At 41.2% G+C, this 24,570-nt stretch overlaps 1 protein-coding gene across 10 annotated transcripts in view; it reads left to right on the top strand.

The window, feature by feature from the left end:
• The first annotated feature begins 6,351 nt into the window (after positions 1-6,351).
• The window catches only part of celf5a (cugbp, Elav-like family member 5a), a 179,705-nt gene continuing 161,486 nt past the window's right edge, over positions 6,352-24,570 (top strand). For 5 of the 10 annotated variants that reach the window (XM_056377929.1, XM_056377927.1, XM_056377920.1 and 2 more), the window contains exons 1-2: positions 6,352-6,789; positions 22,933-23,015. In XM_056377929.1, coding sequence (XP_056233904.1) covers positions 6,432-6,789; positions 22,933-23,015 — 441 coding nt within the window. In that variant the 5' untranslated portion in view covers positions 6,352-6,431. The remainder of the gene's footprint in view (positions 6,790-22,932; positions 23,016-24,570) is intronic. The other 5 variants (XM_056377924.1, XM_056377928.1, XM_056377921.1 and 2 more) reach the window with 2 other exon arrangements.

Raw genomic sequence — 24,570 nt, 5'->3', positions numbered from 1 at the left:
AGACGACCTCTGGGGTAATTTTTTACAGGGGGACAGAGTGTTACTCTAGCACATGATTTATTATTAGATCATTAATGCTGATGCTTTAATGTGTACGTGGTTTCCTATTTTTGAGTTGATTTGAACTATTTTATATATAACTGCTGAGTTAATTTAATACAATGCATCATGAAATCGGAATACTTAAGTAAATATACCCTCAAATTTGTATCTACTTTACTCTGAAAAGTTTTGTTTTACACCTCAGGACCACAGTAATTACATGTATATGTGTTATTTGTGTCTGCATTTAAGTTGTCAAAAATGCACTCTCTTGAATGACCCACAAATTGTATAGAAATAACAAAGGCTGGAAAACATGATGTGGGTTATTGACATCTGTGTGGGAGGAGTGTTTGGGGCACCTGCCACCAATGTGTCTTTGCAGCCTACAAACAGCAGCTGTTCAGTGATCCTGAAACAGCCCCATCTCAGTTTACCCTAAACTCAACAGAGCCAGACACATTTCCCCCACTATCACACTTCAACACTTCCCCAGTATCAACACTTTTACATGCTACCATTATAACACGAGACTTCAGTATTAAAGTTTCTCACCACAGCTGCTTTTAGTAACACAGTTGTGCAACAGCCTCATCTGCATACACCGTGCCAACGCAGAGAGATAACCAGCCGACTAAGAAGGCAAAATATCCTGAGCTACTTTCTAACTCTGTTTGTTTGGTTGGCAGTTTGATTTCTGCAGATATGGATTAGTAACATCAAATGTGATATTTAAGACACAGCCTGAGGGGAACTGGCAATAATTTATTAAAGGTTAGTCATTATTTAGACTCGGATGTCCTTACATGACTGACATGACTGGAGAGGAAAATCACAGCGGAACAAAGCTTCCATCTGGTGGTTAGAAACTGTAAGTATAAATTCAACACTGGATCAAGAATCACTGATGTTTTTCTTCTATGTTGATGTGCTGTAGTGTTGAATGTAGCCTACAATAGAATGGCCATGTAATCCACATAATCAAAGATCATCAGGAAACCACTTTCCCCAAATCCCTGTGACATGTGTGCTCTGACGTGCAAAGGCTATGACCATGATTTAGATTTTCATAGCTGACAGTTGCCATAATTTGAGGCGACAAAAAACGTTAAAAACAAATAAGGATTCCTGTGTAAGAACCTGGATCATTATCATTCTCATATACCAACTTCCTCTCAGTCTTCTGCATCTTCTCTTTCAATATTGTTGTTTTCTGTGATATTTCCAGCCATTTTCCTGTGAAGAGAGACAAATATTCTCTCCATAAAATTGACAAAATTGAGCCCAGGATGCAGGAAGGGACGGCACAGGAGTTTGAACACCATGCAGTCTGTTGATATAATGATGTTTTTCTGGAGATAATTGTAATAATACTAAAACAGCAGCAGTGTAGACAATCTTGAAATTGAGGCACTTGTAGAGGCTTCTCAGATCACAGCAGTCACAAAAAAAAAACAAGATTGCTCTGCAGGCTGACCATTTCTCTCTTGTACAACAAAGCTGCAACAACCACAGTGGATAATAGGGTTATTTTAGTGGCAGGTTTTTGGATGATAAAATTAATCCTCAAAATGTCATTTTGTTTCATCTTTTCCAATGACCGCTGCACTTCTCTTATCATGCAAGTCATATAACGCACTGCAAGAGACCTGGTGCAAGAGATGATAGTCTGCTTCACGCCCCTCTGTGGACCGGGAACAAACTGTTCAGTAGGAGGAAGGCACGAACAGGATTTGGATTTGTGTGAAGCTGTAGCCATAAACCAACCAGATTCAAATGATATTTAAAATAGGCTGGGATATTTATTTAATTTGAGAAACATTCAAACATTTAAATCTAATGCTAAAAGATTATCAGAAATGTTACACTATATTCGGGAAAATCTGAAGAAAGAGACACTTTTTAAAATCCCCCCCGCTGCAGTTCAAGTCTGATATTTTCATAAACAATATTTTGTTAGTGAATTGTGGGCGAAGCAAAGTTGTAATCATAGTTTAGTGTACGATTATTAACACAGCTAGTTACAATGAGCCCAATTGCAAGAGCCAGTTCTCTGCCCCCTTTCCACTAATGACTGCATTTACGCTCCTTCCTTAGTGGAATTAAAGGCGTGACATTGAGTTGCACAAATATTTGTATAGTCTGTGTGCTTTTGAATTCATCTCTGTCTTTTGATTATTTACACCTCACAGATAGGAGCAGAGAATTTATTGGACCTGCAGTCATTTCTGGGTGCTGCTCTTTCCTGTTTTGTTTCATTAGAATAAAATCAAACTGATGGGATGGAATTGGACTTGTATATTTTAGGCTCAGCAATAACGCTGGACAATCACTGTTTCAGTTATTTAAGTGCAAGTTTAGTTTACTTTCTTAATCATATTCAACAGAGCCTATACTTTCAATGGCTGCAACAGGACCAACATGCTGGACTGTTTTTAATTGGAAAAGCTCAAACGGTTCAACTCTACTTTTAGACCAGGAACCTGGAGGCCTGGAGGGAAAGGTGCAAGAAAGGTGAACTGTGACACACTGACGCCACAGTTCAGCTTACTCTTATCACATCTCATCAGCCTGTTAAGTCACTGGTTCATAAAAGTGTCTCCAGAGTGATATGCCATCATCACATCACACCCTAATTTTCTTGAACAACACCTTACAGTCGAACAAGCATGCTTTGCAATGCATAACCAGAGTGCAATGGTGAATTAGGCACCAGGGGACACCTCCAACTCTCACCGCTTATTAAACCACCACCACACTTTCAGAACTTCACCATGCCAGCCCAAGCAGAGAAGAAGCTTTCCCTTAACGTTTTTGTTTTGTCAAGTTCCTCATTGGCTTCAGCTCATAACTAGACGGTATATGGCAAGTTAAACTGTGTTTGTGCTTTTTCTGCCTATGAGCATCAGTGTGTTTGCACAATATGCAAGTGAGGTACTGGGTGTGGAGGATAATGTTGAATTTGAGTAATTAGGAAGTGTGTGTGTGTGTGTGTGTGTGTGTGTGTCTGTCGGACTGTCTTGACTGTATGGCTCCAAGTGCACACAGAATGCAAAATGACTCCCTTAGCTGTCTCTGTCTCCCTCTGGGCCCCTCCAGACTTCCCAAGCTGAACAGATCGAGCCAGGCTGCCTCCCTCTCAGGGTCCAGACTGGTTAACAAGCAGCAGAATAAACGCCAGCCAGTTAAATTGTATGTAACTTTTTAGTTCGCACTAATAGTGTGACCTTTATTGATTTCTTGTCTCTGTCTTCAGCTTGGCAAAACATTAATGGCATTGGTCAATAAAGAACCATGAAGTGGAAGTTCTCAATACCCCTCCCCCTGTGTTGACCACATCCCTAAAAATAGCCTCTCAACCCCCCTCAGAGGCGGGTGAGCCAGTGCCACGACAGCTCAGTGCTCTTATTCAATATGAGCTGCACTGTTTGTTTCCTCACTGCAGATGTAAGCAGGCTAACATGCTGAGCCATCCGCCAAACACATTTACTTCGACCCCTGTCCCTGCCAACTCCCATTCAGATGGCCAGCCACATTCAGTGAGTACCCTGCCTCTTTTAATCAATAAATTTAGAACACGATGAACTGGGCATAAAATAACACTGTGACTTGGGCGCGCAAATCGAAATCAAACAGCAGTTTCAGCAGCTGTATCTTACTCTGCACTCTGGGACCCACGGCTTCACAGAATTACATTCACATTTCAAAAGAACAAGTTTACAATAAAAAATTCCTGTGTCTGTGTAGCTACCACCCACTGTTTTATTGACCGGTAATGTCAATGTGTACCCCTGCCAGCTCATGTCTTTCCCTCTACACTTGCACTTATTGAACTTTGCAGAAAGAAATATTATGAGCACAGTTCAATAGAGCTGAAATTATCCCCACTTTCCTTCCAAAGAAAACAACCATCTGCTCTGGACAACTTCTCAACTTTGTTGACCAATCTGTTTTCACTGCAAACCATTGCCCTTTGGATGTGAGCCTTTCCTCGCTTTACAGGTTTACTGCTGAATCCAGAGCAGCAGAGGCAGCAGAGGCCGGGTCTCTCGCACAGCCACGTAGCCATACGGAAGTGGAAGTTCTGGGAGGGGACCCCCGCGGTGCCGCCTCTCCACAGTAGGAGAAGCAGCAGCGGTATTGATTCACCTTGCAGCCTTGAGCCTGCTGTCACAGACAGTATATCACTTTATTTAATCCACTGTTAAATAGGCTGCAATTAGAAATCTGTCCAGCGGATGTGTTTTAGCTAAAGGGTGGGTTGTGGCTGCACTGCCTGTTGAACTGTTGTTGTCAGTGTTCTCAATTCAGTATTTTATTTAGATGATGGATTTGGGTCTGAGTACTGAGAAGGCAAATGATACAAATAAACTCTCTCTTGGGGGATTAGCCTCCTTGCTATTTGAAAATTACTTACAGTAAGTCTCCTAATTGTGGTTAATATTTACTGCTCCCTTGACTCAACCTAATGAACAACTGCTGATTTCAATACCACCTGCCTTATAAATAGGGCACTTGTGACTAGGCGCATCTACTGTAAAACATGATCACCAAGTTTCTTTTACCTTCTATCATTTAATGCAGGAGAGGCACCTGCCGGCTTCTGTTTATACTTTTAATAGTGACGTGCATTTCACCACAATGAGCATGTATTTTATAATTCAAAATTGTAGATATGTATCTTAAATGACAAAGCAATTTTCGTTTTTTCAGTGTATGAAATGCAATACCATAATCAGTAGTCAATATTGGCCTTAAAGATAAGGAAAGACATTTAAACATTATTTATTGTATTCTTGAAAACTTTTGAATGCGTTCCCTCTTTCCAACAAATCTCTCGGTCTCGGTCAGAGCAAAAAAAAAAAAAAAAAAAAAGTAATATATATATATTTATATATATATTGTCAAATTCCAGAAGGGGGAGCAGCAAAGACCCTGTATTGATTACTGTCCTTTCAAAAATAGCTAAAGGAGAGGTGAGAAACTGTGTGGAATGAGCCTCTTTTCTATCATATAGACAAAGTAAGTCTTGATGTATAAGATCTTTTCCTCTCTTCTGAGGATTGTTTCATAAATTAATTGAGATTTAATTTTCTGAAAATACAGTGTGTAATCATTTAAGTGGGCCTCCAACCTCACTTTATATTTTAACAGTTATTTTACTGAAAAGTGGCTATTGAAAGATAATTTTCAACACTATCTTAGTACAATGCTCACATGCCTGTAGAGATAATACAATTCAGGGAAAGTACTGAAGGAATCGAGTTACTGATTATTGCAATCACAAAAAAATAAGGAAAACAAACCACAGCCTTCATTCTGTACAAAAATTACAATATAAGATTCAGAACCTAGTACTAGGATTCAGAGGCTTTGATGTTTCTGCTGAGCTGCATCAGAAGTATTGTAACACAAAGAGGGAATATTGTACTAAAAAAACTTGATTGACCACTGATTCATGTAGTGTTGAGATCTCATGCTGTGTTCAAGGATAATTACAGTAGGCGCCGATTATTGTTGTTTTTTTTGTTTTTTTGGCACTTTAAACGTTGTGATATTATAGCCTACTTTTCTCCACCACATTTCAATGTTATTGTAGATAAATGTTTCAGTTATCTACAATATTTCTGCTCTTGTCAGTTTAATTTTATCCAACCACTTTAGTCACTTTTTATATTTTACTTTACTTACACTTACTGCACAAGTCAGACTCAGCACAGCATGAGATACTATACTAAATACTATTACTTATTTCACAATTTAAGCACCAGGGGTTTGAAACAGTGTAGTGGGACTTACTGCCAATTCTTATTCACTCTAAGTAAAATTGTAAAATTAAAAGTAACATTTGAAATGAAATGCTTTTACTTGCAGTTGGCATTTTCAGGGAAGACATTCATTTTGACATGTCACGGTAGCAAAAACACAGGTGTAAATAACAAAATGAATGATGGCTGTCATGACTCACTTGGACGCTGAAACAGGAAAGAGCCATTGATAGTGTTTTTGCTGACACCTGCACTTTTCCTGCTATTACAAGTCCAACGTATGATGAGGGAAAAAAGGTCCATAAAGGAATGTATTTTACAGAGATGCTCAGTCCTGCTCTAAACGCTGGCCAGAGCACGTATGTCAGTCAACACTTGCCAACTTATTGTTTGCCTAAGTTGAAGTATTTCATAAGTGACACTGGGTGGCACTGCAGAGTGTCTAATATCGCTCCTGTGCCTTCATTCCGCCTCTATCACCCCCCCTCTCTGCCTTGTGCTGTGTGTGCGTGTGTGTTGTGTGTCGGATAGAAAGTCAGCCTGGTTTCCAGCTGAGTGCTTGCTCTCTCACAGTGTGTGTGTGTGTGTTGTCATTATTATCCACTCTGCTCCCAGCTCAGAATGGCCAGATTCACTCAGACTGAAACAAGAAGGCAGCACCATCCACAGCAGCCCCAGCCCGCTCACTCCAGCCTGGTTTTCACCGGACCGGGGGCACCGCCGACCCAACAACCACTACTACTTATCCCACATCAGCACCAGTACCCTCAGATCACATTTCCGAAACCCATGAACGGGTCAGAACCCATTTCAATTCATCCGGAGAGCGGCAACATGAAAGACCAAGATGCCATTAAGCTGTTTATCGGGCAGATACCGCGGAACTTGGAAGAAAAAGACCTGAAACCCCTGTTTGAACAGTTTGGGAAAATCCACGAACTGACAGTTCTCAAGGACCGATACACCGGCATGCACAAAGGTAACGTGTCGCCCCTCAAACGGCTGCGAGGCCCATATACAGTTCAATAATTGCTTATTATTACCTGTGCCTCTTGAGCGGATTTGTGTTAAAATAGTGCCACGGAAAATGCGGATATTTGTCACTTTTTAAAAAAACATGTTATCATGCTTAATCCAGAAATGATAGGCTATCAGTCTATCAGCTATTCCAAAATTATTCATCAGTATCATCATGTGCATCATTGCCTACATATTGCCATCTAACATTCATGAGGTTTGGCATTTTGACCCAATTCTGGTTGTTCGGTTTGTTATTTTAAGTTCTGACATGTTAAGACGGCTGAATATTTTCCTGAGCCTTTGTATTTCCATCTTGACAAATCCACTTTTTTTCGATTACACAGGCAATCAAAATGGGAGATTTACAAATGTCATGAGTCCATTTCGTATGACGAATGGTAAGGAGGGGGGGGGACGGGGACTGTGTTGTCTGTTGTTTTTTTTTTTTTTTATTGCAATTGAGGAGTATTTTCTTAACGCGCTCCTAAGTGGGGCAGAGGCGCTCGGAGAGGATGCATTTTTAAAGAGCCTTCCCTTGCCAGTCTCATCTCTTGCGGAGGGACGGCATCATTTATTCATCCATATGCTTTCTTTAACATCTCCCATGGAGCCGGGCTGGGTGCAAACCCGACACAGCGAAATCAGTTCAGTACCACAGTGTCTCCAAAGGGCGCAAGAACTGTCACAAGATGACGGACGTCGCCACGGAGAGTGGGCAGTGATGCTGCGCTGCTTCTGCTGAAATGGAAGACAGAGGGAGGCAGAGAGGGTGTAAATCCACCCGGCTCACTATATACACTGACAACTTCCACCTTCCATAGTGAAGTTGGTTATCAAGGATATACGGGGTACAGATCACACAGCCCGGGTGGGAAAAACCATTTCACAATACGTGCCCCCCCCCCACACCTCCCCCCCAACCCCCTGCCCCCCCTTACAGTCGATCCTAGCACTGTAGACGTCATCATCATCATCATCATCATCATCATCATCAGCATCATCATCATTCATCATTCATCACCACAACACTTGCAACCAACTTTAATTTTGTTAATTACGTTTCTTTTGTATGTTGCTGTATGTTGGTTAAAACAATGACACAGTGTCATTAGGAGACCTCCATGATAATATCGACTGTCACTAGTAGCTATCATAATTATTGGTTTCATTGTAATCATAGTTTTAACATACTGGGCCAATGGACTGTTGATATTGTTTGCAACACCATATCCATGATTCAAAGGGAGAAAAAAAAAACAGTCCGAACAAGAGTTGTGACATGCTTCATTCTTTTGCGTAACATTTATGGTTTAATGTGTGGTTCTGAAACTGCCCCACAGACGTTACAGACCAGAGACATAACCACGACTGTCATTTTGTCACAGTGCTGCTCTCTCTGAATGCCATTTTGGATTCTTCATCTTGCACTCCTGCAGAGCTCATGTTGATATGTGAAGGATGTTAGTACAGGAGATAACCCTTTTTATTGCAGTGACATTTAGAAAAGACAAATAACAATCTGTGACAGTAATGTAAATGCCATTTGCAAACATTGCAAACAATGTCATGTCTTCTGTGACATATAGAATCACCATCAGAAGATATGAAATTTGTTGCCATTACACACAACTGTAATAAAGCCTGTGTAGGCTATTGAGTCCTTCCCAAATGACAGAGGACGCAGTATTTCAACAACCAAACAGACAAACAAACTAGAGTAAGATTATAATTAATATAATTTAAGTGACATAAATGAGTAAGACAAATGTCCAAATATATGAAGATATGTTTTCTTTAATTTTTTTGTGCATGTCCATGCTGAAATTAGCCGAAGAGCTAAAAAATTTTCCTGCAGTCTATTGTGATGTTTGGATCACAAAATGTTAATGACGGTTTCATATCAGATATAGTGAGCATTAGATTATGCCACATATTTCATGAAGCCACATGCCTGGATGGCAACCGCTCCTGCCTGATCTTAAAGTTGATATTGTCAGCTTGTAGATAGGAAGACAGCTTTTCAGTATAGCACTCATTTGGCATTCATCGGTATGTGCTAGCGTGTGCATGTGTGTGCATACATACACTAAAATGTCATTGCCCTATGTTGCATAATGATTGCAGTATTTAGCTCTTGAGTGATTGTCGCTTCATCACGGTGTCAGGGCAAAGAGAATTTAGGCTCTTAGATGTATTCCCACAGAGAGACAATAGAGCTTTGATGGATTTGCATTTTATTCAGGTTTAATTGCAGCTATGATATACAATCTGGAGTTTATTATTAGTGGTAGTTATTTGCTCGGCTGTTTTTACATTTTACATAGGTCTACGTGAGATTTTTTTGTATTACTATAATAACTATCATTGGTTTGTCACATCAGTGTTGCCCTAGTGTTAAAGTAAAAGTGCTAAAAAAAATGTACTGACTGAATTCAGTGAAAGTCTGTATGATTTCCTCCTCAGGTTACTTATCAGTTTGAAATTTGTTTTGCAAAACATGACTTGTAACAAAGTGAAATCCCTTTTTTTAGTGTATAAAATAGAAAAAAATCCATACAGTGAACATGTATATGCGTTGTATGTCAATCATAAGTTGTGTTACCATTCACTCGGTTTGATAAATTAATAAATAAATAAATAAAGCAAAAATAAAAAACATTAATGTAGGAATGAGATCATCTCTAAAGTATAAGTAAATATAATAATAAAAGTTCATTCTGAATGCACTTCTCAAAGTGAATTTTTACAAACAACTAATTCATTTTAGATAAGTAAGTGAAATTAAATGGCTTAGAATGTAATGAATTCTGACCACACAATTAACAATACATAATCAAACCCTAATATGTCAATGATCTCTGATGAGGTTATTTTATAGTTAATCGTGTTATTAAGCAGAAAGGATTATGAATATGGATCCCGATGGAAACAGTAGAACAGCACCCTCAAACAAGCACATTCAGACTGACAAATACAGTGATGGGCAGAGGATAAAAACACACACACACACACACACACACACACACACACACACACACACACACACACACACACACACACACACACACACACACACACACACACACAAACACGCACACACAGACACACACACACACACACACACGCGTGCGCGCGCTATTTTCATCATACTAAGTGTTGTGCATTTGTAGTCATTGCACTTATTCTGTCATTTTGATTTTCATTTCATCCACATTGTGCTTTGTGTGTTTATTATTTCCTCTTTTGTTATGCAACTGTTTTTTCTCCCTTGGTAATCCATGAGGGAAAACATGGAATTAGTTTGTAAAGCGTGATAATAATGCATGGCCATAATAACTTGACTCAAGAGGATTAGCAAATGTGCATTGTCTGAAGCAGCAGTCTCTTGGGTGATCAGCTGGTTGCCTCCCTAAACAGTGGCTGCCTCTGCCAATTAAAAATTCAGTCTAGTCTGCCTCTTCAAATGATTAATTCTGCCCACGCAGTCGATGGCCTGCCAATTATTGTCGCCCAATTGGTATTAATAGGTAGAGGATTTCCTGATGTTGAATTTATCACAGACTGTGAAAACTTCTCCCCTTGGCTCTAATTAGCTTCCACTTATAGCACATGCAGAACACCACACTTAAATGTGTATGCACATGCATGTCTACATGTCTGCTAGTCTTATTTTTTTTTTAATGTGTTTAGATTGCTGTTTTTCTGATTTTTTTTTTCTGTCAAATTGGCAGCTCTCCTTCGAAAAACTGAATGTGCCCTCAGAGCAATTCTGAATCTTTTTCAGGGTAGAGTTTTGTTGAATTTCTCTAATTGTCAAGACACATTACATCCTATGAGTTTGGTTGAGATTGACTAATCTTCCCTCATGCAGTTAAGTAACATGCACTCAAAGGAGACAGATGGAGAAAGGAAGAAAAGATTTTTTTTTTTCTGCAGGTGTGATTCAGCACACACAGACAAAACAATCCCTACGCTGCTCCAATCTGCCAGCAAAAGGCAGCCCAGTATCAATATTAAGCTAGTGTCGGGTATCATTGCGTTAATGCCTTTATAAATGGACCAGAGATATTGCCGTAGACCTCAGCCAAGCAGAAGCACAGTAAATCACAGAATAATCTAATGAAATATTTATTCAAGTTTTTATTTTTTTTCTCTCTCTGAGTCAGACTGATGGATAGCATTCCTCTGTGGGTTGTCCTCCCAATAAAAAGGAGACAAGGAAGGAAATAGAAAGGGTTGAAATGCAGCATATGCATCAAACCAAAATGACATGGTATTACCATGAGACCAAAGTTTTCCTATATATAATTAAACCTGAAAGGCATTAGCATTGATTAAAGTGAGCTCTGGCTTGTTTGGGCCTCTCTCTCCTCTTTGATATGATGAAGTGTGAGTGCATCTACACGTCTCCATGTTGCGTGTTCCTTATGGGAAGTGTCAAAGATCACGGCACTGCTGTAGGACAGCATCCCCCCTGAGGAAACAGATGGACTAAATTCACTTGCAGACCATAAACAGAGCTATGGAAGTGACATGGATAATACATACATAAACACACTGTTATATTATTTATTAAATAGACATCAGTGTGTCAAAGGGATTTTTGCCCACATGACCACTGTGAAGTTGCTAAAGAAATGAAACAATTTCATAAAGGTTTTAGGAAGAGATGAACTGTCTTCCACCTGTGTATGTGGACACTGAGCGGCAGGAGAAACAGTTATCAGTCTCCTTGCAGTTTTGTGCAGTAATTCGATTTAACAAATCTGGAATAAAATCTTCCGTCAGGGCTAGTGAGCGAAGGCCACCGAGCCAAGCTAATGCAGTAACAACACTCGCATCGCAATCTTTAAACGTCTGTAAATATTGTAATAAGCAACAGGGCTTTCCTCATAAAAGATGCAGCAGCTCAACTGGTACTGACAGGCGCTATGGGCCTTGACTTCAGGATGAGGAGTGCTGCCTCTCTCTCTCTTCTCCTCTTTTCTGTTGGTTTTTCCAAGGAGATTGCCAATCTCAGGATGCCGACAAGGCCGCGCTCTGCTGGAGGTTAGTGTCCGCACACCAAACTCACCTGGCTTTTATTCTGTCTCCGTTTCTTTCCCTTTAATCCCTGCCCAAGAGAGCCTTTCAGATGGATTGATTTCCTGCACCAATGCAACATTCATTATGGCTTGAAGTATATTTTGCTTTCAGTATATTGGAGGTGCCTTTACTCCCTGACCTTTGAGGAATATGTTTGCTGTTAATGGGTGTCTGGAGCATGGATAGACATGGGAAGATGTACTGTGAGGTTTCAGGGAAAACATGGACCAACGTTATCACAGAGGCACTCTTTTATGAAACCCACAGTACCTGTGTATTTCACTGTATTTCATTAAACGGACTAAAAGAACCTCTGTGGTGGTTTCGGTTTGATTGTGGGCTTCATGCACAGCGTCATATTTGGACGCATGATGTTAATGGCATATGTGTTGTGTTTAAAGACATGGTTTTTTCAGCACTTGGCTGATGATGCTGCTGCTGTTATATGTTAATACCAGTTAATATCGTCCAAAATGTAGCACTGGCCAAAAAAGTATTAACTAATGACTTGTTTGCACATGTGTTGATGATTTTTGGAGGCTCTCTAATATCAATTAATATTAGAAATATTATTAATAATTAGTAAATTTGAATTCATTAGAAAATTGTTAGGGTATTTTCTTCTGTCTGTGCTGACAGCATTTTCATATTCTACAGAGAGGATGTTCGGTTGAATTATTTTTGGTGTGTTTCAGGTCACATTTCTCTTCTAAAGGTAGAGTCGCTAGAAGAGTACCGCCTCCTTGTTCATACACAAAGGTCACAGCTATTTCCTTAGTCTAAATAGAGGGATAGAAGCCTATCTATTTTGTATGGGCAGCTTAGCAGAGAGTGCCATTGCCTACAGAGCAGAGTGTACTCTTTTGAGGGGGGGTTATAAAGGCACAGAGGGAAAAAAAGGAGGGAGCGAGGGAGGGAGGAGGGGGTTGGTGGTTTCTGTTAGAATAGCATGAGCTCTTTAATGTTGTGTTTGAGCCTGACTGGGCACAGATTCATTTTAGAAGGAAAATGAAATAACAAGGGAGAGGGGAGAGAGGAGATTTTAATGCAATGTTTTGTGATAATCCCTCTCCATTTTGGAATGGTTCAGGAGAACTCATGCGATAAAGCCTTGTACAAGCCTGGAAAATAATAAGTTATTTGTCTTGCCTTATAGTACTGTGCCCTTGGAGGGCTCACTAACCCCCATGTTTTGGCCAAAAAACAATCACAGATTAGTCAAGCTGTCACATCTCTCTGATTGCCAAATGGTTGAGCCCTTGATGCTGGTGTGAATGAACAATGCATAAATGTCGTACATGTATCTGCCTGAGAGTGCACGTGAACACAAAGCTGAGCGGGTATGACTTAGCAGTGTCACTCGATCCCTCTCTGTCACACAGCCCACTGTGACAGAGAGGAATTGGACAGGGAGGATGGCACATGTATGCAGCAGGGCCCACAAGGCGAATGACAGACAGACACATTGGCACAGAACAATGGATGTATGGACAGATGGATAAGTGCAGGGGAAACGATGAAGTGTTTGTCAGAGATGCAGAAACAAATGGTTGCTTTTATCCCAAGGCAGTGGGAGAATAGAGTGATGGCTCAGCGAGGGACATGGAGGATCCCTCTGACAGGTTGAGAGCTGTTTGGGCACCGGGGGAGGGAGGGGGCGGGATGGATGGAGGGTGGAGGAGGAGGAGCAGAGGCCAAGTTTGGCAGATGTATAAAATAATCACCTAAAAGCTGTTTTCATGAGAAAATCCCTCTAGTAACTCCAGTAATAGTTATTCCAATATTATGTCTGTGCTGCTACTGCTAATACTTTTACCACTGCTCTTAGCTGTGATTTACTGTTATTATTCCTAAAATGCAAATATAAGTAACAATTAAAACGATCTTATTAGTCAAATATCTTCTTTTTCTTTTTGACAACATGAATAATTCTCCACATTTCCTCCCTAAATGGCAATTATGACAACGGTCACACATTAAGCCACATTAAGACCTATTTCTCAGAGATACTAAGCTATCCCTTTCTTATGAGGAAGACATATTTTAGATTGGAAAATGTCTATGAATGCTCAGGTCTGTGAGGGATGTGTGAAGATACATGCTGCTCAGCACAGTTATAAATAGAAATTCTGTGGTATTTCCGAAAATAGGTTAAGCTGCCATCGCTGCACTGCTGGCATGACATCACTGATTGCCTGCCAGCCTCCCCCAAAAGACTGCTCCCATACTGTGCTCAAAAGGAGGGAGAGAATGAGGGAGAGACAGAGGGAGCATCTGTGGGCGACTGGAGGGCCATGTCCCCCTCATCCACAGCGCCTTCCCTCGCCTCCCCTCACTCACACCCCGTCCCCTCCATCACGCAGCCATCTCTCCCCTCACCCCGTCCATCTATCTTTCCCACTGAAGGAGCAACGCTGTAGCTAACAGTCTCTGTACTTTATTGCCAGAGACACAAACCGGTCAGGGGCTTTGTACTGGAGATGTATCGGCGTCCGCATTTTTTTTTTTTTTTTTTTTTAGTGTGATACAAGCAAATTGAATGCCAAATGGTGCAGAAGAGACAGATGAAAGATGGAATTTGTGTTTCTTTTTTGATGATCAAATGTTAATTTAGTTGAATGAGCAGAGCACGTGGACTTTATGTGAGTTCCAACATGGCACCCGATCTGTGGCTCGCTATTCGACGGTAGATCTGGCTTAATTAAAAAAGACTACTCAAATTAATTAATGGCTGATGGGTTTTCATATAATTTTGTCTGCTCTTTGGATTCATTTCAGAGTACTGTCATCTATATTCCTCTGATCTATCTATCTATCTATCTATCTATCTATCTATCTATCTATCTATCTATCTATCTATCTATCTATCTATCTATCTATCTATCTATCTATCTATCTATCTATCTATCTATCTATTATTAATGTCTTGGTTGGTCATTAGCAGAATAGTATTTCTGGAATCCTCTAGGCTGAATGTGGTTACAAGGAAATATACGTCAATTCAATTAACACCCTGGTGCCTGCTTGTTAGTCAGATCATTAGTGTTAATTATTACTCTTCTCCAGCTCAGTGGTGACATGAGACAAATAAAGAAAGAAAGAAAGCCGGGACAAGGACACAAAGTCGTATTTTTGGCATGCAAAGCATAATTGAAAATATGTGTTAGTTTCCTCTCAAGGTGTACAGCAGTATAATGAAGAAGAATGTGAGTGTGTGGTACAACCGGGTAATGGCTTTTCTCCTCCTCACATGTCTTTCTTCTTTATTCCTCTTTCAATCACTCAATCCAGACAACCACTGGGCCTTTGAAGCTCTGTCTTTAAAGGTATCTTTCAATTTGTAAAATCAAAGTGACTGAAAACCTGATCCGTTTCTTAGTCCACAGTCAGTTTGCAGCTGCCAGTCATCTATGATTGTGGCTTTGCATGATCAATTGATCTGTCTCAAAGGTTTAAATGCTTTTCACCTTTCAAAAGAGGGCAAGCATTGTTAGGAATGCTGCACAAAATGTGCCAGTCAGGTGCCTGACATGAAGACTTTGCATCAGTGAAATAGTGCACTGTATTGTACTATACAGCAGTAGGAAATGAGTGTGAGCCAAGTGAAAGTAATTTTATTATTTCCTTTTGCCTGGACTTGTTTGTTTTTCTAAGAGGTTGTTTCAGTACATGAAGAGGAGGAGATGCAGTTTTCTGACTTTGTGGGGGGGGGGGGGGGGGGGGGGGGTAGTGGGGGTGCTCAGAGAAACTTCTATTGATTTCCGAGCGAATCCCTTGGCCCAAGCAGACTTGGCTGAAGTAGGAGGGACGACGGGCTGGAGAGACGGGACTTGGCAGGTAAACTCCCGTTGGCCTTCCATAAGTAACACAGCAGGACGCAGTGAGTGTGAACCTACACATTATTTACAGCTCTGTGAAACTCCATCCAATAACAGTGTCAATTAGTTTGCTCATCAGGGATGCGGGCCACTAGATGTACTTATAGATTGGGCTCTGGCTTTACAGTAATAGCAGAAGGGAAATGAAGTACCCACATAGTCTACAAAAGCCAAGGAGGACTTTAAAGGCTACAGCACAGTGGAAGATGCCAAAGTGCTATAACTGTTACCCAGAGCCACATACTGACAGAGTTCAGGCCAACCTGGGAATGGGCGGTTGGTTGCAGTCGATCACATCACCTCCCCAAACTGCGCCTACTGCCAAAAGACATTATCTTAGAACTTTATCAGGAACTAGTTGGAACTGCATTACTGTTTTCAGTCTTCTTCATTCTGGCCCGCCTACAGTCTATAGTCACAAGTATATATGTGAACTTTTGAGAGAAATACTCCACAGTTGGATTATATATGAAGCACCACTTATGCCTTGAGAGAACTGTTTAACCTCAGTGCCACACAATAGATGGTGAAGTGTGAAGTTGTCAAAGTCTGTCTCCCTGCATTGTTATGATGGTTTCTCTGCCCCAGTATTGATCCTGAAACATGGACCGAGCATTTCAGGAAGGAATTTATTGCATTTGTCACACTCATTAGGCAATGCACACCACACAGTGACATGTGCATGTATACATTGTGTAAATGCACACTCATGTTCACACATGCACACAGGCGGTCCTTTGGGATGGGCTGCCTATGGATCTGTTTGACTGCTGCTTGGAGGCTAGTGTAGTCTATGTGTGCGAGTAGCAACAAATCAATGGCTGAGGTGTCCTACTCAGGGGTCAGAGAGGATACCAGGGAGGGTCCGGGGGACTATTTCTTGCCCTCATGATGGACACTGATACTCCTCAGTGCTCTGTGACGTTCATCCTCCCCCGGCCATTGCTCAAGGTGAAGGGATGATGGGAGGGGTAGTGAAAGGAGAAATGGAGGAGGATTTGGAGCTGGACGCAGCAGAGATGAAAGGATGGAGTGATTGATGAAGGAGTGATGGAAGAGTGTAGTTAGCTTCAGGATCAGGAGATTGTGACTGAGTACAGTCGCTGGCTCACTTTAAGGTGGCTGTCTGACTTAATTAAGGTTTACAGGTTACGCTAGGCTACTGCTTATATTACAGCGCTCATTACAAGCCCATTAGCCCTGGGCAGAGAAAATATTGTTGTCAGAACAATGAGTGAGAGGATTTTGGAAAGTCCTTGCCAACTCCATGCACCAGCTCTTCTACTTTATTATACATCTCTGTCTGTCCTCCCTCAGTCTGTCCTCCTTCTCCCTGAACATTGGCGTGATTGTTTGAGTGCGTGAACAGATCTAGGGTCTTTTTTTCAAAGGTGAGGGAGTGATTATATGAGTTAAAAGCTTCTCCGAGACCAGACTGATTACCCCCCTCACGGTCAATCTGCGCCACTGAGCCTCCTGCCTCCCTGGCTGGCAATGATTCAGGTCATAATCACATTGTATCAGTGCTGATGATGTGTGTTTCAGCTTCCGACCCCTCTGAAAAAGGCTATCAGTTCCCCCGGAGCCCCACATGGCAGTAAATGAAGTAAGCAAGTAATCTACCCACAGTGATAGCATTTTCCAAAGAGTGCAAATGATGTGTGAGGGAGCAGGCGAGACTGGTGCCAGGACTGGCTCGGTTTCTGCTACCCTCACACTTTCTGGCCAAGGAAATGCCACATTGAGAGCAAGTTCACACTTTTTCATTACACCGGGGCAGCTTGGCTCCTTTGGGGCAAGGAGATGGAGAAAAGGGAGCAGGGAGGGTATGAAGGGGGGGGGGGTTCTGGGTTAAGGCAGCCAGGTCTCCTAGGCATTGCATTCATATTTGACGATTCTGCAGTACATGATTTATGCCCAATGCCAATGAAGAAGTAGGACGTTCACATTGAGCTCCTGCACTTGTTGTCACAGCTTGTAGCAGTCAGACGCCATAGTGGCAGGCACAAATTAATCTCTTCATGGTCTTGCCTTGGATATATCAGTTTCATTACCTGCTGTGGCAGTTAGGTTGTTGTGAAATGATATCATGGCAAAATTGGCACCATGTAGGACACCATATAAAAAAACAAAACAGACAAAACAATAAAAAATGAAACAAAACAAACAAATACAACAAGTGCCAAATAAAAAGTTACATTTTGTTGCATCCCTGCCACTTTATTTATGGACATTAGAAAAATCTGAAAACAAGAGACATTTGTTTAAGTTTGTGAGCCCACAGAGATTATTGACCCTTTTTGTAAATGAATGACTTTCTGAAACAGCACTTGGATTTAGCACTAGGAGTTAGGAAATGGAAGTTAACTGGCAAGAGAGAACAAAATTGCCTCAATCTAAAGTGTATCTGTTCTCTTGTAATAATCTATTTTGATCGATAGTTTTCTTGTGTAGGGTAAAACCATTGGTAAAACTGAATTATTCAACAATATGCAGTTTAGCAATTTTGTCAGTGACACTGTTGCCAATAAAGCTCATTTGAATCTGAATTAGCCAATCAGGTGACAGCAGCGTTTGATCGTTACAGGTGCCACTCTGGAGTTGCGACGTGCCACTGTAACTGCCACCGAGCGATAAAAACAAATTAAAAAAATGAACGTAAATGTTGTTAAAACAGTGAGTAGCCACTGCACTTTCGTCAAATATGTGAAATAAGACCCTTGTCTGTCGGGAGCTCACAGCTGTGCCCTCAGGAGGAGCTGTTCACCAAAATACGCTGAAAGCTCTGTGAAGTTGGTGAGTCACGAGGCGAAATCAATTAGTTGTACGCCTACGAGCGCAGTTAGCTAACTGTTTCTGTTCAAGTAATAGGCCTATAGCCCCCCTGTGTGTGTGTGTGTGTGTGTGTGTGTGTGTGTGTTGTGTGTGTGTGTGTGTGTGTGTGTGTGTGTGTGTGTGTGTGTGTGTGTGTGTGTGCGCGCGCGCGCGCGCGCGCGCGTTTTCCCAGTGTTTAGCTGTATCTTCAGGAAGTTGGTAAATATACAATATAATAAAACAGTCGATGTTTTACACATGATGGGGTGACTGTTCTGTGTATTTTGAGTTAAAGGAGATATTTGTAGATGGCAAGATATGGAGGGTGATTTTATTATAGTGATTCATTTCATTCACTTACTGTATATTCATATTTTCCAAGAGAATCTATTCAATGCTTATATTGTAAGTAGTCTTATAAGGTAATTGATTAAGGATGATAAGTTCTGGCCTTCAATCAATTGCCATTTAGGTCCAGCAATGTTTTGTTTCATATGAATCCACAAACTAGATTATTTATGGGAATGAATGAGGGACAATGTTTTTGCTTTGGGGGCAAAATATCAGTAGTTTTAACACTGATTTTCATAAAGCTCATTGCTTATGTGCCAATTTTGGGATAATGTAGCTGCACTGTGTGCAAATGATCACAGGCCATGATGTGGCGCTGAATGCTTTCCCATATAAGAGGAACAACACTGGTAAAGGTTTCACTTACCTTGGTGGTTTGACCCCATAAAGCACCATGCCCCATTGTTAATGCCAGTAGAAGCCTTGTGCTCCTCAAGGAGGAGAGTGTGGATGTCAGTGTTGGCTGTACTTTACTGTAACTAATCTCTAGGAGCTGAGTTTCATTTTCATAGCTATGATCATGTCTTAACTATATTTGCAAGACACCCTGCAGAATTGTCCAATATTGACATTGTGTTTGACAAAAAAAGTCTTTAACAGAGGTGACAGGATTGAAATGTCTATTTCATCAGTGTTTTGGACTGATGAGGATGACAGCAGTTAAACATGTAGTAGTAGGTGGAGTATGTTCATATCTGTGTGTTCATATCCATGACTGTATCTGTCCTCTGGTCATGTGATAGCGCATACTGATTTTAAGCAAGTTTTCAAGCGTGAATGCACTAAGTGCGTGACAAAATAAAGTGCAATCAAAGATGTCGGTTTGCATTCAAAATCAGCTTGATTTTCTGACGCTAACTGACATTCATGTCCCACAGAGCATTGCTCAAAGGAAATTGAGGAGCTGCTCACAGCTGCAGAAAAACAAATTGTGTATGGTAGGGATACCGCTCCAGGAGCACCCCGGAAAACAAAATTAAGTATTAAATCTAAACATTTTGAAATCTAAGTAAACATTTTACTTTCTCTTCATGAAATTTAAATTGGCAGTGGAGAAGTAATGTCTGTCGACAAAAGTATCATTTCCTGTTAGTATAGAGCAGTACATTCATTTGTTAGGTACTAACAATTTTTTGTATACGATATGGATTTGGGCCAGTAATCGTATTAATTGTGTGCCTAAAACAAGTGCTTACACATGGTTAGAGAGAGGGCCAGGATCAGATGTGTGTGTTTCAATATACAGGACCTGTAAACTTGAAACACATACTAGACACATTCTAGAGATAGATCCACAGTTTTGGTAGTCGAGAGCCTGGGCCACAGTGAATGTAAATGGCTTCTGTCACCGCAGCTATACAGTACGTTCCACTGCACACTCTGTCTCACTCACTCTCTCTATTCCATGTAAGACTCTTTAATTACATGCCAATTCAACACAGTGGAGATGGAGAGCCTCAGCCCTATTTCCTAGTACGCACACTTTACACACTTAAAAATTATCATTAAGAAATAGGAGATGAGTAGAGTGCAGTTGGCACTGGTGAAGAAAGAAGTCGGGAAAGGAGAGGAGGGAAGAATGAAGGGGTGCAAAGGGGAAAGCAGGAATTTCTTCTCTCTGGAGCTAAAATCAGTGTGTGAGATCAGGCTGTTTTAGGTTTCTATCAGATGATGCAGAGGATCATCTCCTCACAGTGGGAAGGCTTCCCCCACTGCTGTGTCAGCAGGCTCCGATTACAGTGGCTTTTTGTTGTGTTTCAAACAATTTCATCATGCACACACACACACACACACACACACACACACACACACACCACACACACACACACACACACACACACACATACACACACAATTTTGCACTTGGTATGCAATGCAGCAGTAGCAATTTGTACGTGTTTGGATTCCTATTATGGAGTTGTTAAAGCTTTTTCGCCTGTGGCCTGCAAATTCTTATTAAGCCATACATTAAAGAGCACAGAATCACATTTAAATGGAGTTCATGTTTCTCTTTTGTTTGCCAGTGTTGTGTTTGTTATTAATTTATTCTCAATGCCCAGTGCATTGCACATTAACAAATAAATCGTGTTTGTGATTGTAATGCAAAATGCTTGTTTCTTATTCAGAGATGGGGCCAGCATTTGTCAAGTAAACCAACAACAACAACAAGCCCAGAGAGAGAGAGTAAAAGGGAGAAAAACAACCACCAAAATGGAGCCATTCCCTCCTATTACCCTCACCCATTTGAGAAACAAACAAACAAACAAACCCAAAACAACAATGGCATTTCCACAGTCTTAGTATTTCTTTACAAGCTGATGCAGAAAATAGAAGGGGAATTAGACAGCAGTGTGAGTGATTGAGTGATTTGCTTGGTGGCCATTGGAAATCATTAGGTTAGGGGTGCTGGGACAAGGGAGGCTATGGGGAGGGCTGCGTCTTGACACCAGTACTACAGTCAGCCACTTCAAAGGTCATGACCTTGTACAGACTCCATCACTGTCTGTCTTTCTTACACTGAAAAGCAAGGCAGGGTTGACCAGGGACTGTCCAAATCAGGAGGAAGAGATTCATGAGAGTCATGAGATCCATAAGAGTGGTCAAATACTAGTTGTATGTAAATGTGCAGATGTGAAAGCATTTACAAACGTGTGCAGACACTTTAGGTTTAGAGCAGTAAGGCAAAACAGTTTACAGGTCAATCAATGGATCAATGAGTGACAAGGCAATTTAACCTGCTTTTTCATGCAGTCTTGCAGAGGTTACAGTGGTGACATATCTAAAGTGCAGGGGTTATTGAAATTGCGAAAAAGATACACACATGCGCACACACAGGCTCATGACAAAAATGGATGGTGAATGTTTCTGTGGGTAAAAGTGATCTCACAAGAAAGAAGGAAAACGGATAGGAATATTGTCCATGAAAAGACACTTAATACATCACCAACCACTGAATACATGTGGCTGTTGAAATGTGATCCAAAATGCAGTGGCTGCTAATAAACCATCTTCAGAGTGGCAGAAATATGATGCATGGTAACCCATATGAACCTCATTAATAGAACACAAGCAAATCTATTTATTCAGACAGTCAGGGGGAAAATGATTGCCTCAATACTCCATCTGGTTTCTCTCCATCTCTCGTCCTCGCTGCCTTCTCTTCTCTTCTCTCTTCTTCTCTTCTCTTCTCTTCTCCAGTGAATTTGACGGATGTGTGTGTGTGTGTGTGTGTGTGTGTGTTTGTGTGTATCTGTGCATGCATGGAGGCATACTTGTATCTTGCAGTAATGCAGTCACCCTGGAGAGTTTTAACATTTTAACACTACGTCCTGTCTTCTTCTCAGTGAATATCTCCCTCCTTCCTCCATCGCTACACTGATCTCATCCACCCCCCACCCCCACCCAATACTCTCCTGTAGTCCTGTTTCTTTTGTTCCTCCCTTCCGCTCTTGTCACAACCATTCAGGGTGGGGATGCTGGCCAGGCCAGGCTGCTAGGAGCTTTGGACAGGACATACTGGGGATGGGGAGGCTGGACAGGCCTGGCAGTTCATCCAAAGAATTCTCTGCTCATCTCCTCCTTTTATGTTGTGGTGTTGTTTTTTGCTCCTTTCCCCATGCCACCATAGAAAACTGTCCATATGTAGCCTGGTATATTGCACGCTTGCCTGTTTTCATTAACTTGCTCAGATTTTTTCCAAGAAATATTTGCAGGGAGTTTTGTGTTTTCAGTCATTTGTGAGGCCCTCTATACATATCTGGTTTCTTCATGTTTTTAATTGCTCAGTAATTGCCCAGTTACTTTGTAGTAATTTTCATTTCTGTCCCAATATTCGTTGTTGATATTTCTCTCAAATCTCTCACGATGTTGTGATGATGTTTTTAAATGTTTTATATGTTACTTATGTTTGTTTAATCCTCATTTTAATGTATCTGATTCTTATGAGATTTATATGTTGTTTCCCTCTATTGCAGGTTGTGCATTCCTCACCTACTGCGCCCGAGAGTCGGCCATCAAAGCCCAGAATGCCCTCCATGAACAGAAAACACTGCCAGGGGTAAGAGTCTGTCTCTCTCTCTTTCACTGTTTCTTTCTCTCCCCCTCCTCTTCTCACTCTCTCTTTTTTTCTCTATGGTGGTCAGCCGTGCCATCTGCACCCGGCTGCACACCAGCCGGCATTCTCCTTGTATAGTCCCAGAGATGAAAAACACTTTGGAAAGCAATTCAATCAATAGCTCAGCCTTTTGAAGGCCTGGTTTCAACTTTTCCATGTGCCTGTCCTCTAGGGGATATTGCCAGCATTGATCCGACCCACTCTGCCTCATACTTTTGAAGCAATAGTATAGAATGACAGTTTTTTGGGGGCAATGCTCTGCATTTCCGGATAAGTTGATGTCAGCAGAAAATATATCAAACAGAGTTTAGATTCATTAATTTAATTTGATAAAGAGAAAACCACTCTATTGCTCTTTCATTTGTGCTTGTTGAGGTATTAGTCACCTACATTTATATTTTTGTCATTTGTTTTATGTCTGTGTATTTGTGTGAATGTACACCTCTGTGCAAAGGTGTGTTTGTATGAGATCCTATTAGTGTCAAGACAATGACAGAGGGAAAGGAACAGAGTGGGTAGAAGTGGCTCCCCGTAGAGGCAGCATGGCTTAACATGGTCAGACCAAGTCCGCACCAGGGAGAAACATCAGTAAAGATTAACTCACCTACTACCCCTCACCCACAAGACTCCCTCTGATGGAGGACAAAGAGCTGAGAAACCCAGCCCACATGTTTCATATTAAACATGCAAATACAACTACCACCAACTCCGAACATTTTTCTGGTGGCTTTCTTGAGAAACAAGTTGTTTCGTTTATCCTGCAAATTAGCCAAGCATGAGGCTGGAGGACATTATTCTCCTCTTTTTCCTCTGCATTTGAATAATAAGATGGAAGACAGAGGGAGAGGAAAAAAGTTATTGCACATAATGCCAGAGGATGTGTTCATGAGAGGATAGGAATGTGTTAAAAAAACAAGGATTTGATTTGTTTTTATGTTTTTGTGTGTGGTCTGGCTTTCTAGTAAGTTTCTCTCTCATGTCTCATAGTCTTTAATATAACTGCTGAATGTATAGATTAGGGGCATGAGGGAACAGACACAGACGATTACTAGTCTCATGCTCTTTCCTGCTCCCCCTCATAGCTCCCCCTCCTTTTCTTAGGGTGTTCTGAGTGAAGAGCAGATCTCCAAACCATCTGGACTCTTGACGGGTTTAACAATCATCCGAATGGAGGACTATAAGTAGCATCACTTAATGTTTATAGAAAAAAATAACATTTAATGATTGTAAAGCCATGATGCATAGAGTATGTACGTAATGTAATGAATAAATGCAGCCTTGTGACATGTTGCATTTTTCCACACATGCCCTCTGAAAGCTTCTTCATTCGTGCGTGCACATGCACACACATCCAGTGATTCTGAAAGTTACCGTGTTATCACTCGTGAGAAATAAAACCCTTTTCTTGTACCTTTCAGTCCTGCTTTAGCCCTCCTGCTGACTTCCCCTCTACCCCACCCAGTCCTGTCCACCCCACTTCCGCCTGTCTCCCCTCTCT

This window comes from Seriola aureovittata, chromosome 6, assembly GCF_021018895.1.
Source record: "Seriola aureovittata isolate HTS-2021-v1 ecotype China chromosome 6, ASM2101889v1, whole genome shotgun sequence".
NCBI lineage: Eukaryota > Metazoa > Chordata > Actinopteri > Carangiformes > Carangidae > Seriola > Seriola aureovittata.
The sequence above is the reverse complement of the archived record's forward strand: the minus strand, read 5'-3'. Positions and strand labels throughout refer to the sequence as shown.